Below are 15,815 nucleotides of genomic sequence, written 5' to 3'. Positions count from 1 at the left end.
TTAAAGTGAGGACAGTGTAGAATATTTTGATTAAAAGGCAGGTGATGATAAAAGACCACTTATTTGATAGGGGTAAAGATGTTTATATATCCCAGTAAGAAAGAGAAATTGAAAGATGTGGGTATGATAAGCAAGGGGAGAGGAAAACTTAAAGATAATTTTGATAACAAGAGATAATACCAGCATTAATTGAGAATTAAATAAATGAGAAACAGAAGCAAATTTGAGAAAATTGAGAAATTGAGAAAATCAGGATGGGGAATTCCACACATTCACTAAGAATTGATAGTCTGAAATCCTGGGAACCAGCAATAGGCAGTGCAGGTGGTCAGGTATGATGAAATCTTGACTCAGGAGATAGTCATTAAAATGTTACAGGCAGTACAGGAGAGATTTCAGGGACACATATGCTATAACAATAGAGACATAAACATAGACTCTAAGGGATTCCCTTCATTTAGGAGGTGGGGATAAAAGGAACCTATTGAAAGACTATTTAGTGCTATGTGGACCCTTTTTCTCCTCTTGTTTTCTTTTCCAGATTATAAAGGAAATATATATTCATTATTGTAAGTTTACTCATTATTCATTACTAAAACATAAATATAAAAACAAGAATTATAATCCTACCATTTATATTTTGATATGTAACACACAAACTTAAACAAACCTGAATAATACTGCATATTCTGGTTTAAGCTCTACTTTTTTCCCCCCACTTTATCTAATGAGTATTTTTCAATATCTTTAAATAATTTTCAAATAGAACCTTTTACAGCCATATTACACTCCATTTTTGCCAAGTTATATTGGCATATTTATTCCAATTATTCATTTGTGCCACTTCAGATGTTTCTAAATTTTTACCCTGTAATTCTTGCATCAACATATTTATACAACTTATTGTTTTGCTCATGACTGATAATTCCTCTTAAGTAAATTCTGGCCAACATAATCATTTTAATTATCTTGCACATTTAAACTTTGTTGAAATAAGTTGCCAAATTTACCTTAGGATTGACTGAATGAATTTATGTTCCCACTAGAAAAACAAAAGTGTACTGTTTGCCACACCTTCACTATGCATATTATATTCTCATAAGTTATAATAATATCCTGCAGCAATTACTAAACTGCATTGTTTTCTTAATATGTGTGACATTGAAACTTACAGTATTTATATAAAAAAGAAACAAAATTCTTATTATGGTTTATATTTCTTCTTTGATGAAATATACTTTTATATTCTTTTTAAAATTTTTAAATTTTAACTCCAGTTAACATACAGTGTTACATCAGTTTCAGGTGTAAAATATAGTGATTCAGCAACACAGTACTCATCAAACAAGTGCACTCCTTGATCCCTATCACCTATCTAACCCATCCTCCCCCTCACCTCCCCTGTGGTAACCATCAGTTTGTTCTCTATAATTAAGAGCTTGCTTGAATCTTGGTGTCTTTCTCTCTCTTTCACCCTTGCTCTTTGTTTTCTTTTTAAGGTTTTTATTTATGTCCAGTTAACATACAGTGTATCATACAGTGATTCAACACTTCCATACATCTTTGTTTCTTAAGTTCTAAATCTTAAGTGAAGTCATATGGTATTTGTCTTTCTCTAACTGAATTATTTCACTTAATATTATAGTCCCTACCTCCATCCACAGTGGTGGGAATGGCAAGATTGCATTCTTTTTTATGACTGAATATTCCATTACACACACACACACACACACACACACACACACACCCCACTTCTTTATCTGTTCATCTATTGATGGACATTTGGGTTGCTCCCATATACTGGCTATTGTATATAATTCTGCAATAACACAAGGGTGTATGTATCCCTTTGAATTCGTATTTTTATATCCTTTGGGTAAATACCCAGTAGCCTGATAACTGGATCATAAGATAGTTCTATTTTTAACTTTTTGAAAAACCTCCATCCATGGCTACATCATATTTGTGTTCCCACCAATAATGCAAGAGAGTTCCTTTGTCTCCATATCTCACCAACACTTGTTTTCCGTGTTTTTTATTTTAGCCATTCTGACAGGATTGAGGTGAAATCACATTATAGTTTTGATTTGCATATCCCTCATGGTAAATGATGATGTGAATCTTTTCATGTTTCTGTTAGCCATCTGTATGTTTTCTTTGGAAAAATGTTCATGTCTTCTGCCCATTTTTAAATGGATTATTTGGGTTTTGGGTGTTGAGTTTTACAAGTTCTTTATATATTTTGGATACTAACCCTTTATCAGATATGCCATTTGCAAACATCTTCTCCCATTCTGTAGGTTCCCTTTGGCTTGGTTGGTTGTTTCCTTCACTGTGAAGGAACTTTTTATTTTTGCTGTAATACAAATAGTCTATTTTTGCTTTGTTTCTCTTGCCTCAGGAGACATCTAGAAAAATGTTGTTATAGCCAAAGTCAGATAATTATATCTGTGCTCTCTTCCAAGATTTTTATGGTGTCAGTTCTCACATTTAGGTCTTTAATCCATTTTGAATTTATTTTTGTGTATAGTCAAGAAAGTGGTCCAGTTTCATTCTTTTGCATATAGCTGTCCAGTTTTCCCAGCACCATTTGTTAAAAGAGATGATCTTTTTCCCATTGGACATTCTCTCCTCCTTTGTCAAAGGCTAACTGACCATATAATTGTGGGCTTATTTCTAGGTTTTCTATTTTGTTCCATTGATCTATGTGTCTATTTTTGCACCAGTACCTGTGTTGATTACTATAGCTTTGTCGTATAACTTAAAGTCTGGAATTGTGACACTTCCAAAGCTTTTGTTTTCTTTTTCAAGATTACTGACTATTCAGGGTCTTTCATGTTTCCATACAAATTTTAGGATAATTTGCCCTATTATTTTCTGTGAAAAATGCTGTTTGTATCTTGAGAGGAATTGCACTGAAAGTGTAGATTGCTTTAGGTAGTATAGATATATTAAAAATATTTGTTCTTCCAATCAATGAGCATAGAATGTCTTCTCATTTCTTTCTCTCATCTTCAATTTCTTTAATCAGCATTTTGAGTTTTTAGAGTACAGGTCTTTCATCTCTTTGGTTAGGTTAATTCCTAGGCATCTTACTATTTTTGGTGCAATTGTAAATGAGATTGTTTTCTTAATTTCTCTTTCTGCTGCTTCATCATTGGTGTATAGAAATGAAACAGATTTCTGTACATTAATTTTATATCCTGTGACTTTATTGAATTTATCAGTTCTAGCAGTTCTAGCACACAATTTGGATGCCTTTTATTTCTTTTTGTTGTCTGATTGCTCTGGCTATGACTTCCAGTACTATGCTGAATAAAAGTGGTGAGAGTAGACATCCTCATCTTGTTTTTGATCTTAGAAGAAAATCTCTGTTTTTCCCCATAAAGGGTAACATTTGCTGTGGATTTTTCATATACAGCCTTTATTATGTTGAGGTATATTCCCTCTAACCCTACTTTGTTCAAGATTTTTACCATCAATGGGTGTTGTACTATGTCAAATGATTTTTCTGCATCTATTGAAATGATCATATGGTTCTTATACTTTCTTTTATTGATGTGGTTTATCACGTTGATTGACTTATGAATACTGAACTAGCCTTGCATCCCAGGAATAAATTCCACTCAGTTGTGGGAAATGATTTTTAATGTATGGCTTCTGTTCGCTAGTATTTTGTTGAGGATATCCTCAACTATGTTCATCAGAGATATTGGCTTGTAGTTCTCTTTTTCGCTTGTGGCGTCTTTATCTGGTTTTGGTATCTGGGTAATGCTGGCCTCCTAGAATAAATTTGGAAGTTTTCCTTCCTTTTCTATTTTTTGAAATAGTTTGAGAAGAATAGTTATTAACTCTTCTTTAAATGTATGGTAGAATTTGCCTGTGAAGCTATCTTGTACTAGACTTTTGGCTTCGGGAATTTTTTGACTACTGATTTGGTTTGTTTGTTGGTTATCAATCTCTTCAAATTTTCTATTTCTTGCTGGTTCAGTTTGGTAGGTTATATGTTGCTAGGAGTTTATCCATTTCTTCCAGGTTGTCCAACTTGTTAGCATATAGTTTTTTATACTATTCTCTTATTATTGTTTGTATTCTGTGGTGTCATTTGTTATCTCTCCTCTCTCATTCGTGATTCAGTTTGAATAGTTTCTCTTTTGTTTTTTGATAAGTCTGGCCAGAGGTTTATCAATTTTATTGATTTTTTTAAAGAACTAGCTCTTGGTTTCATAGATCTGTTCTAGTGGGGTTTTTTTTTTTTTTTTTTAGTTTCTGTATCAATAATTTCTGCTCTAAGCTTCATTATTCCCTTCTTTTTGTTGATTTTGTCTACTGTTCTTTTCTAGCTCCTGTAGCTGTAATATTAGGTTGTTTATTTGAGATTTTTCTTACTTCTTTAGGTAGACCTGTATTGCTATAAAGTTCTCTCTTAGAACCATTTTTGTTGTATCCCAAAGGTTTTAAAGCATTGCATTTTCTCTTTTTCTTCCATGTACTTTTTCATTTCTTCTTTGGTTTCTTGGTTGACTCATTCATTGTTTAGTAGCATGTCATTTAACCCCCATGCATGGGTGGTCTTTCCAAATTATTTCTGTGGTTGACTTCTAATTTCATAGTGTGGTGGTTAGAAAAGATGCATGGTAAGAATTCGATCTTTTTGAATTTGTTGAGGCTTCTTTTGTAACCTAATATGTGATTTATCCTGTAGAATGTTCCATGTGCACTTGAAAAGAATGTGCATTCTGCTGTTTTAGGATGGAATGTTCTGAATGTGAAATCCGTCTGCTCCAGTGTGTCATTCAAAGCCATTGTTCCTTACTGATTTTCCGTTTAGATGATTTGTGTTTTGATATAAGTGGGGTGTTAAAGTCCCCTACTATTATTGTATTATCATCAATTAGCTCCTTTATATTTGTTATTAACCATTTTATGTAATCGGGTACATAAATATTTACAATTGTTATATCCTCTTGTTGGATTGTCCTTTATCATTATTTAGTGTCTTTCTTTGTCTCTTTTTACACTATTGGTTTTAAAGTTTACTTTAAATATAAGTACCAATATAAGTATTGCTACTCCAGATTCCTTTTGACATCCATTTGCATGATAGATGATAGACTGATAGATGTTTCCCCAAACACTCACTTTCAATCTGTAGGTGTCTTTAGCTCTAAAATCAATCTCTCATAGGCAGCATATTGATGGGTCTTGTTTTTTTATCCATTCTGTCACAATGTCTTTTGATAGTGTACATTTAGACCATTTTTATTCAACGTAATTATTTATAGATATATTTATTGTCATTCTATTACCTGGTCTGTGGTTGTTTCTGAAGACTTTCTCTGATCCTTTGTCTTTCTCTCTTTCATGGTTTGCTGGTTTTCTTTAGTGATATATTTGGATACCTTTCTCTTTATTCCTAGCATATGTATTAGTGGTTTTTGATTTGTGCTTATCATTAGGCTTATATATAACATCTTCCGTATACAGTAGTCTGTATTAAGATGAACCTCTTGTCTTCCTCATGTTTTAGGTATATGGTGCCATGTTTTACAACCTTTTATTTTGTGGGTCCTTGACTGATACCTTATAAACAATATTCATTTTTACTTTTTTTTCTCCTTCCTTCATACTTTTTGTTTGTTTGTTTTTGTTTCCTTCCTTCATACTCCTACTTACCGTCTTTCCTTTCCACTCAGAGTACCCCTTCAATATTTCTTGCAGGGCTGGCTTATTGATCACAAACTCTCTAGTTTTTATTTGTCTGGAAAACTCTTTATCTCTCCTATTCTGAATGATAGCCTTGCTGTTAGAGTACTCTTGGCTGCACATTTTTCCCATCCAGCATCATGAATATATCTTGCCACTTCCTTCTGGCTTAGAAAGTTTCTGTTGAAAATTCCCATGATAGCCTTAAGGGGTTTTCCCTTGTATGTAATTGTCTTCTTTTCTCTTGCTTCTTTATTTATTTTTTTTAATCACTGTATTTTCTTTTTTTTTTTTATCACAATGTGTCTTCATGTAGATCAGCTTTTCCTTTTTTTTTTTTTGAACTTTGTTGGGGGTTCTTTGTGTCTTCTGGATCTGGGTATCTGTTTCCTTTCCAGACAGGGAAATTTTTAGCTATCATTGAATTTCAAATAAATTTTCTGCCTCCTTTTTCTCTCTTCTGTGATTTCCATAATAGTGTTATTATATTTGATGGAGTCACTAATTTTCCTAACTCTATTCTTATTTTGCATAGTTCTTTTTTCAATTTTTGGAGTAATTGCTTGATTACTTTCTATTACTCTGACCTCTAGGTCATTAATTTGTTCCTCTGCTTCTTCCATCCTGCTATTTACTCCATCAAGTGTGTTTTTCACTTCATTTATTGAGCCCTTTATCTCTGCTATGTTATTTCTTATCTACATGTTAAGGGTCTCACTGATGCCTTCTACTCCTTTCTGAAGCATAGCAAGTATCTTTATGATCACCACTTTTAATTCTATCTCAGTCATGTAACTTATATCTGCTTCACTTAGATCTTTGGCCATGGCCTTAGATCCCTTGTCCCATTCTTTCATCTGGGACAAGTTCCTCTGTCTTCTCATTTTGTTTAAGTCTCCGTGACTATGTTAGGAAAGTCAGTTACATCTCCTATTCTTTAGAGTAATGGCCTTATAAAGAAGAGGTCCTATAGTGCCCCACTTGTAGTGTCCCCTATTTCCCAGGGCCTGGCACTTGTGGGATTATCTCCAATGTGTGCTTAATGTGCTCTGTTCTTGTGTCCTGGCTGCTTTATCCTTCAGACCAGTCATCTGCAGAGGCTCTCTTTGCCTTTCCAGGCCATAGTTGGTCCCTAGCCTGAATGTGGTGCCTTTCAACTAGGTGTGCTCTGGTCTGCTTGTGAAATGAGACATACTGCCACAGCCACTAGAACCTAGGCTCCACAAAGTTCCTGCATCTGTAGATGCAGTGTTGGTAGGATTTTGGCTGACCTGCAGGTGGGGGCCTGCAATTCTGGGACCAAGGCAAGCATGACTGGGAAGGGTGATTCCACAAGGGGGTAGGGGGAGCGTCTGCCCTGCAGTGGTTCCCACAGGTGGCCCTGTGCTTATGCTGAGGGGCAGGGGAGGGAAATGGCACCTGCCATTTCTTTTGTTCTGGGAGGGGTCTCTTTGTGAATGCTGCCTCTTTGGCACATATTCCGAGATAAGCAAATAACGTCTTCACTGGGTGACCCAGGTGCTCTTCAGATCACTATTTCCACGCTGTATGCCCACAAACTGTTTACCCTGCCTTCCCTCCAAGAGCAATCCCAATGCTGCCAGGATCTCCCTGAGCCAAGCCCGCTGACCATTAGAACTTCAGGCTTTAAGCCCCATGGTTGCCAGAACTTGTGAAATTCAAAATTCAGTTCCTCTTGCTTTCTAAGCCAATTGCTGTGGGGATTCGTTTCTCTACTGTGCTCCCCTCCCCCGTCATGCGTTAGTCTCTCTCTCTCACCCTTCTTAGCGACTGTGGCTACCCCTACCACAATGGCCATGATCTATTTCTCTCCTGAACTGTGTTTTTGCACTTCCTACGTTCTTTGTGTGGCCTCTTCTCTCCCTTTAGTTATGGAGCTTTTTTCTGCATGTCTTCGGGTCAATTTCTAGGTGTTTAGCATGATGTGATAGCTATCTATTTGATTCATGGGATGAGGCAAACCTAGGTAGGGTCCTCCTATCCTGCCACCATCTTCCCCTCCATTTTCTGCTCTTTCCAATTCTTACTTCATATTTTCCATTAAAGACCTTTTCACACTGATTTGCAAATGCAACTTGTATATAAGAGATAGTAATCCTGTGTCATTTGTTGTACAAATTCCCTAACACTTAGCCTTTTAATTTAATATCTTTTGAAATAAAGATTATTTTGATGCATTCTGGTCTTTGACATTTCCTTTATGTGATCTCTTCCTGTTATTTCATACTTAGAAAGACACTGTCCAATTATACATCAAATATTACTTCTTTTCATTCACTATAAAGTCTATAATCTTAACAAGTCTGGTTCTAATTCTGCTTACTCCAATGACCCATCTATATGATGGCCTTGTAGCTTTATCAATACAAACTGACCCCTAATTCAGTCCTAAAAATGGACAACCACTTATTTTCCATGAACAAATCAACAAGGATTCCACTCTGCAGGTGAGAAGGCACAGAGCAATCTTTCTGAAAAAAATAAGCAGGGTGCTGACAGAAGAACCAGAGCTGCTCTGGAAAGGAAGAGAGGTTACAGAATTAAACACATGTATGGTAGCATCTCCCTACAACAGGTTTGATTCCTGGAAGGGCAGAGGGAAAAAACAAAGCAAAACAAGGCACATGCTTCCTTGGCTACAATCCATGCTCTGAGGAGCCACTCTGGCACAATTTGTGTTGTGGGCTACGGCTCCTGGAAAAGTAGTATGTGCCCACATGTGTGGGGCAAATAGAGAATGCTGCTAACCATACTATAGGTTTTTCCAGACTCCAAGTAAATATAGAACCAGAACAGATATTATTTTCCACCATAGCCTAAGCAATTGAGAGTCACTAACAAGCTAATATTAAATATAGAGTTAGGTTGTCAAGGAAAACGGAAGTATATCCTCTAAGGAATTTTAAAATTAAGATTAAGTTAGCACTTGCTTGATGATTTAAGCAATGTCTAAGTGTGGTCTCTCATATTCACCAGGAATCTGAAAAACATATACCCTTTAGAGACCCTAAAAAGCACCATTGCTTTAGAGACATTGTATTTTTAAAACTGCACCTAGCCATAGCCCTTGGCATGGCAAATAGTGGTATATTGGTGATAATTAGGTGAGACTTTCTTCACCAGATTATATCTATGCAATGCATTCTTTCCTAAGTTTGTTGTAGTGTAATGCCCAAAGAGGTACATGAGCATTTAAGAAGTTTGGAACCTGTGAACATAATATTAAGTTACAACATAGTACTTCATAAGATTAGATATGTCTATGAAAACTCAAAATATGACTTTTCTTAATGATAGTTTTTCTCCATCTCGATGTAGCCAGAAATTCTTTCCCTCAGCACAAATTGGATATTAATATATCCTATTTTAATAATAGGCGCTAATAACAAGATATTATTTATCATGAACACATGTTCAAATAACAAATATTCCAAATATTAGACTTTTTAAAAAATGTTTTTAAATGAAGAAATTCAGTCCCCTCAATAAGAACATAAAAGTACAGAAAAAAAAAAAAAAACAGAAGTAAAAACAACCTCCCATACCTTTTGACTCCAGCTCACTGCATCCAAATTCTAACTTGTCAAGTATGCCTGGTGGGTAAATGTGGAGGTAAGGTAAATAAAAAAAGGAATAAGGAAAACAGAGAACCAGGCTGAATTTGATAAGCAGTTCAGTAAGGTTTGTGCCTTTACTAGAAAGATTAAGAGGAGGCATTTGAAAGAGGTTCTTAACTATGATACGTAGAAGTACAGATAGAAGAGAAAGAAGATACTGGAGGAGACTCAGCACAGAATAAGATTCCTTGCAAAGGTCTGGAGTAAGGAGCAACCGGTGAACTAGCTCAACAACTCCCAACCATACTGGGTTTGATGTCCATGCACTGTGTTTTAAGATTTTATTGATGCCAAGATCATAATGGCAAGAGGGTCCAATTTTTTTTAAATGTAGCTCATCACTGTACTGCAACTGTACTATGACTTAGTAAAAGAACTACTCAATTTTATTACTTACAGTTAAAAACTACCAATGAGAATAAATATTTCAGAAAAAAGAAGAAATTGATTGTTTAAATGCATAGAGGTTAAAATTTCTGCTAACTTGTTTTTTAAGAAAATTGATAGAAATTTTATTTTATTTTTTAATTTTTTTAGGGATTTTAAAACTTGTAATTTTGTATCTGTTTTACCCCTAATGCAAAAGCAACACTTTAAAAGTAGATATTTTTAAAAAGCTATTTCATCAATTTGGTAGGTCCTGCCTTTGAAAATATGCCCAAGGAGGAAAATAAAAAATCTTACTTCATTCTTCTCATCATTGCAGGAAATAACTAATCTTTTACTTGGAACTATTAATATTAAGGGTCATAAAGCATGTGAAATGTTCAGCACAGTGTCTGTCCATTGTAAGTGCTCAATTAACTCCTATTATCATTTTTTTATTATAAAGTAGCAAATTCTGAGATACTACCACCTTTGGAAATTTGGACTTCACATGACTTAATGCTAATGTCCTGTTCACAATTCAAGTGGAAAAGCTTACCTCTTGCAAATGAGATTCCTTTTTCTTTGCAGATAAATTTAAATGTTTATCAAGAATAGAATAGTACTTTTCACTCTCCTTGTCAAACTTCTTCTTTCCATCCTAGGAGATGACAATAACAACAAAACATTCTAATTCGAGAATAAAACTGATTTTTTAACATTCCCATCAAATGTCCAATACAAGTATTTAATAAAGTTTTAGTGAGCTCCAACGAAGCACAAAACTTGATGGAGTATGAAAAAGAATGTGAAACAAGTAATTTGAATATGTATTCAAATATGTATTCAAATGTATTCAAATATTCTCAAAGAAGTTCATGGAACTATATAGTATGGAGGGAGGCAGGCTGGCTACAGTAGAATCCCTCTGAGAACTTTATAATTGATTCTTAACAAGAGATTCTGATCTAGTAAGTCTGAGATAGGGCCAAGAGAAAATGTCTCATTTATGCTTTTTGGTGGTGTCAGTGAGTTAATATGTGACCAATTTGGAACACTGCTCACACAGACTCTTTTCAAGGAATCATTATCTCACAGCTACAAAAAGATATCTGACACTTTAAACAATTCATTCTAGATGGTGAAAAGCTGGTAGCATGAAATAATGAAATAAGATGCTTCAAAGTCAAACCAAAAAGATTAGCAACATCTTTATTATATACTTATCATAACTATAATAGCTGACCTTTGCTTTTCCCTAAAATTTCCCAAAATTACATTGATTTATAGGGAAAACTGTAACCAGGTTGGCCTTTTGTGGAAGAGGAGGACAACTCTACATTTCATCCTGTGGCACACTCTTATACAAATGCAAATGGAATAAAATCCTGGGCATATAAACTTCTCCATCTATAAATATGTTATCCACCAGGTAAGGGTTTTTGTTTCGTTTTGTTTTGTTTTTAAAATTTATTTACTTATTTGAGAGAGAGTGAGCCCAAGTGGGAGGGGCAGAGGAATAGGAACAGAGAATCTCAAGCAGACTCTGCACTAAGCATAAAGACCAACACAGGGCTTGATCTCAGGACCCTTGAGATCATGACCTGAGCCAAAACCAAAAGTAAGATGTTCAACAGACTGAGCTACCCAGGTGTCCCAAAACCAGGCAAGTTTTTTTTTTGTTTTTGTTTTTTGTTTTTTCCATTTATGAGTCCAATGAAGTAAATACTAGGTAATCAGACTCATAAAATTCATTGGCCAAAGAAGTACGGTTACTTGCTTTTATTTTAGTGTTTCTGGAAGTGTAATGCCTGAACCACTTTAATAACAGTCAAGTATTTTTAAGCCTATTCAAAATGTAAATTCCTATTTCCACCATCTAGAAGTTTGGGAATTATTATTTTTAGCAATCTCTATGATTATTATACATAATGCTTTACTTCATTATTTGCTTAAGTATTTGAAAGAGTTTAATAAAAAATAATAGTTAGATATGAGCTCAATTCACAGCAGCACATACTAAAATTAGAACAATACAAAGAAGATTAGCACAGTTTCTGTGCAAGGATGACACACAAATTTATGAAGTGTGTCATACTTTGGGGGAGTAGCAAAAAACAGGCTTCCAGTTATGGAATAAATTAAGTCACAGGGATGAAAGGTACAGCATTGGTATATGGACAATGGTACTATAACACTGTCGTATGGTGACAGATGGTGGCTACATTTGTGGTGAGCACAGCATACTGTACACAGTTGTCAAATCATTATGTTGCACACGTGAAACTAATATAACACTGTGCTGTACATCAGTAGAAAAACCAAACCATGAGAGACTGTGGACTCAGAGAAACAACCTAAGGGTTTTGGAAGGGAGGACGTGGGGGTATGGGTGAGTCTGGTGGTAGGTATTAAGGAGGGCACATATTGCATGGAGCACTGGGTATTTATGTAAACAATGAATCTTGGAACACTACATCAAAAACTAATGATGTATTTTATGGTGACTAATATAACAATAAATAAATACATATATATTTGGGAAAAAAAGAAAATTTTAAGAAAATAGATGGATAATTGTACAGAGGAACAGGAGAAGGGGAGGAAAGGAGAAAGGGATAAGAGAAGCAGGGCTCTCGCCTGTTTTTCACATTATCTGAGGTTGTCAGACTGAGATTGATAGATCCAAGTAATTCTATTTTGATCCACTGGCACCTTTGATGTTTTCAACCCACTAGGATCTAGTTCCAAATATGGAACTTTAGAAGGTTAACTGATAAAATTACACTGAATGGGAAGAGCAAGTAGGATGGTACTGCAAAAATTCAAGTCACTTTTGGACCATTTAAGAAGTACCAATATGTTTGTAAATTCAACTACTAGATCTATAAATGAGAAAATTCAAAATCTCCAAAGGATTTTCATTACATAAGGACAAAACATGGTCCTACTAGGAGAAACACAATTAAAAAAAAAAAAAAAAAAAGAGTGGCATTCACATTTAAAAAAAAAAGTCTACTGAGAAACTCACATTACAAAATGTGGAGTAGCAGACCCAAAAGGAAGCAGGGAAGTCCAAGGTTCAGAAAGGGAAGAGCTTGTCCTCTCTACAGTTGTAACAAGATACCTGGGTGAACATTTCACCATTTTCTCAGTGGAGTTTATTTTTTCATCTAGCATTTCATACACACAATTGACCTGCCCAGTCAACCTGTCAAAAAGGCTCTCTCACTAGCACTTTTGAGCTCCTTTTCTTTTTTCTCTCCTGGCCATCTCTCCTTTGACATAAATGCGCATTTCTTCCAATTTCTACATATTCAAGTTACAACCACTTTTAGTATCCAACTCATACAGGCCTCATTCACAAGCCCCTTCCATCAACTCTTTCTCCCTTTTGAATGCTCACAGAGCTTTATACATGGACTTCTCACAGTGTTCATGTCTGACACTGTAGCAGAGAAATTTATGTATATACCCTATCCTCTTTCAAACTGAATATTTGAGGGAGTGCTCAATAAATATTTAATGAAAAAGTGAAATTCTTCCTCTTATTACACTGGGCACCAAAGTTCCTCACAGATATTCCATTTGATTAAAAACAAACAAACAAACAAAAAACCAATATCCATGATACCAGGGACAATTCCACACAAACAGTTTAACTCAATCCCAATGTACACAAATACTGGGAGGCAACCGGTTACATTATAGTATAGTACACAAGACTGATTCACTTTTGTCTTATGCTAGGGGACTTAAAATTCTTTGCTTTGCATAGAAGAAACTGGGTAAAGATGAAGAGAACACAGCTGCAGTGACAACACTAGTATCTTTGTTTACACTTGAGTGTTTGATGGCATTTTTGGAAACATTAATTCAGTGCCAACATGTAGCATTCCTGGCAATACAAAAATCATTCCCAGAGCACTTCCTGGACTCTTACTCAAACCCTAGTGCTTCACACCATCAGGCCAGCAAAAAAGATCTACTCAAAGATTCCAGTGATGTAGAAAACAAAAACACACTTAGATCTAGCATAAAATTAAAGAGCTGAGTAGGTCACAAGAAGGACAACTATAATGTGGGGAATCATGTTCTTAAAAACAAAGAGCATTTCTCCTTGAAATTCACATCTGTCCCAAAAGCCATGATATACTCCTCATGGAAGCCAAGTCTCATTTGGACTTACTCATTTAACACCATAGAGCTACGCTTATTCTTTGAGTTATATGTTCTGGATATCAAGCTAAAAATTTGCTCTGAAACAAATGCTATAGATAGAAGGGAAAAATACCCATGAGTCTTTATTAAATGCTGGATGTGATTCCTGTCTCATTGTCACAGCATGATTCAAAAAGGGAGACTCCACTATAGTTTTACATTTTCTGTAAATCCAGTTAACGGTCTTTGGACTAGGTAATCATTTAAAATGAAGTCATATGTGTGATGTTTGGATGCATGTGAGTATATGTATTATAAAATTTAAAAGGAGATCATCCAAAATAGCAAATTATTCCTCAAACCCAATTTTAGCTGGCAAAAGTATAAGGTAAGTTCTGGATCTGCAATCAATCTGCTTTCCAAATGACACTACATTTACTCTAAGCACAGTGGCCATATTATATCTTAGCTTCTAAGATTAGCAACAGTGGTTATGCCACACCCTCACTTTACACTTTACACAGTAAAGTAAAGAATGGGAGGGGAACTCCAAGTGTCAATTTTACTCCAAATCTGTATATAGCAAAAAAAAAAAAAAAAAAAGTCAAATAATTATAAAAACTATAGATCTACCATGCAGATAAAAACTATGAAATTATACATAATTGTTAAAAGAAGGCCAAACCAATCCCTTACAATGACCGCAAGAGGGTACCAAAGACGAAGAACAGAATCTACCACAACATTTAGAAAATCACAAATACAAATTCTCAAAATGTTATCTAACTGCATTTTTTTCTATAGAAGACCACTGCAAAGTTTTGTTTAAACAATGTCAGTAATGTTTATTTTAATGTTGCCATGATATAAATTATTAAAAATAAAAAGTTTAAAAAAATAATATATTTCTTTTTTAAAAAACGGAGCACATGCGGCACTTAGGTGTCTTAGTCAGTTAAGCATCCAACTCTTGATTTCAGCTCAGGTAATCATCGCAGGGTGTGAGATCAAAGCCCTGCTTCCGGCTCCACATGGGCATGGAGCCTGCTTAAGATTCTCTCTCTCCCTCTACTCCCCACCCTGCTCTCACTCTTCTCTCAAAAAAAAAAAAAAAAAAAAAGAAAAGAAAATGAAAATGAAAAAAAAAAAAAAGAAAATGAAAAACCACATATTTAGTTTAGGATTTATACATCAAATTTTAAGACTATTTCAATGTTATAATTATCAACCAAGATACTGCGAAATTTCCCATGCAACTAATTATGTCATTGTGTTAGTACACCTATTAGCTAATAAGCAGTTTGCGCATATTATGAAAAACTCCTTCAAATGAAGGCATATAAGTAGAAATAATAATAGAAAGAATAGGGGCGCCTGGGTGGCTCAGTGGGTTAAGCCTCTGCCTTCGGCTCAGGTGATGATCTCAGGGTCCTGGGATCGAGCCCCACATCGGGCTCTCTGCTCAGCAGGGAGCCTGCTTCCCCGACTCTCTCTGCCTGCCTCTCTGCCTACTTGTGATCTCTGTCTGTCAAATAAATAAATAAATAAATAAAATCTTTTTTTAAAATAGAAAGAGTTATAATTAAAACGAATAGCTACATTTCTTATTCAAAAATATGTGGACTTCTTATAACTGGCATTGTGCTAGGCATTGAGAGGATAAGTTATAGCACTGGATACCAATCCTGGCTAGACTTCTTCTGATGGTTGGATTTACTCACTGATTAGAACGGCAGTCCAGGGCGACATCATCATCTCTAAGTCCCAAAGTGCCAGATGCTAGGATTTCATGACCACATGCTGCATGGTTGTAGGAAACTTAGCAGTTAGGATTTCCTAAGGCCCAGGAGATTCCTGGTAACCAGAAACCAAGGTTATTGAGAATCTTAGTATAGCTTACACAGCAATGTCCCTCCTGTGGTAATGCTACCCAACCATTCCCAG

General features: G+C 35.2%; 1 protein-coding gene across 2 annotated transcripts in view; it reads right to left on the bottom strand.

The window, feature by feature from the left end:
• Positions 1-15,815, bottom strand: part of ARHGAP42 (Rho GTPase activating protein 42) — a 287,317-nt gene that overhangs the window by 98,343 nt on the left and 173,159 nt on the right. For both annotated transcript variants that reach the window (XM_080816690.1, XM_080816689.1), the window contains exon 5: positions 10,270-10,371. In XM_080816690.1, coding sequence (XP_080672816.1) covers positions 10,270-10,371 — 102 coding nt within the window. The remainder of the gene's footprint in view (positions 1-10,269; positions 10,372-15,815) is intronic.

Source organism: Martes martes, assembly GCF_963455335.1.
Source record: "Martes martes genome assembly, chromosome: 10".
NCBI classification, from domain to species: domain Eukaryota; kingdom Metazoa; phylum Chordata; class Mammalia; order Carnivora; family Mustelidae; genus Martes; species Martes martes.
This window is presented reverse-complemented; position numbering and strand designations above follow the sequence as displayed.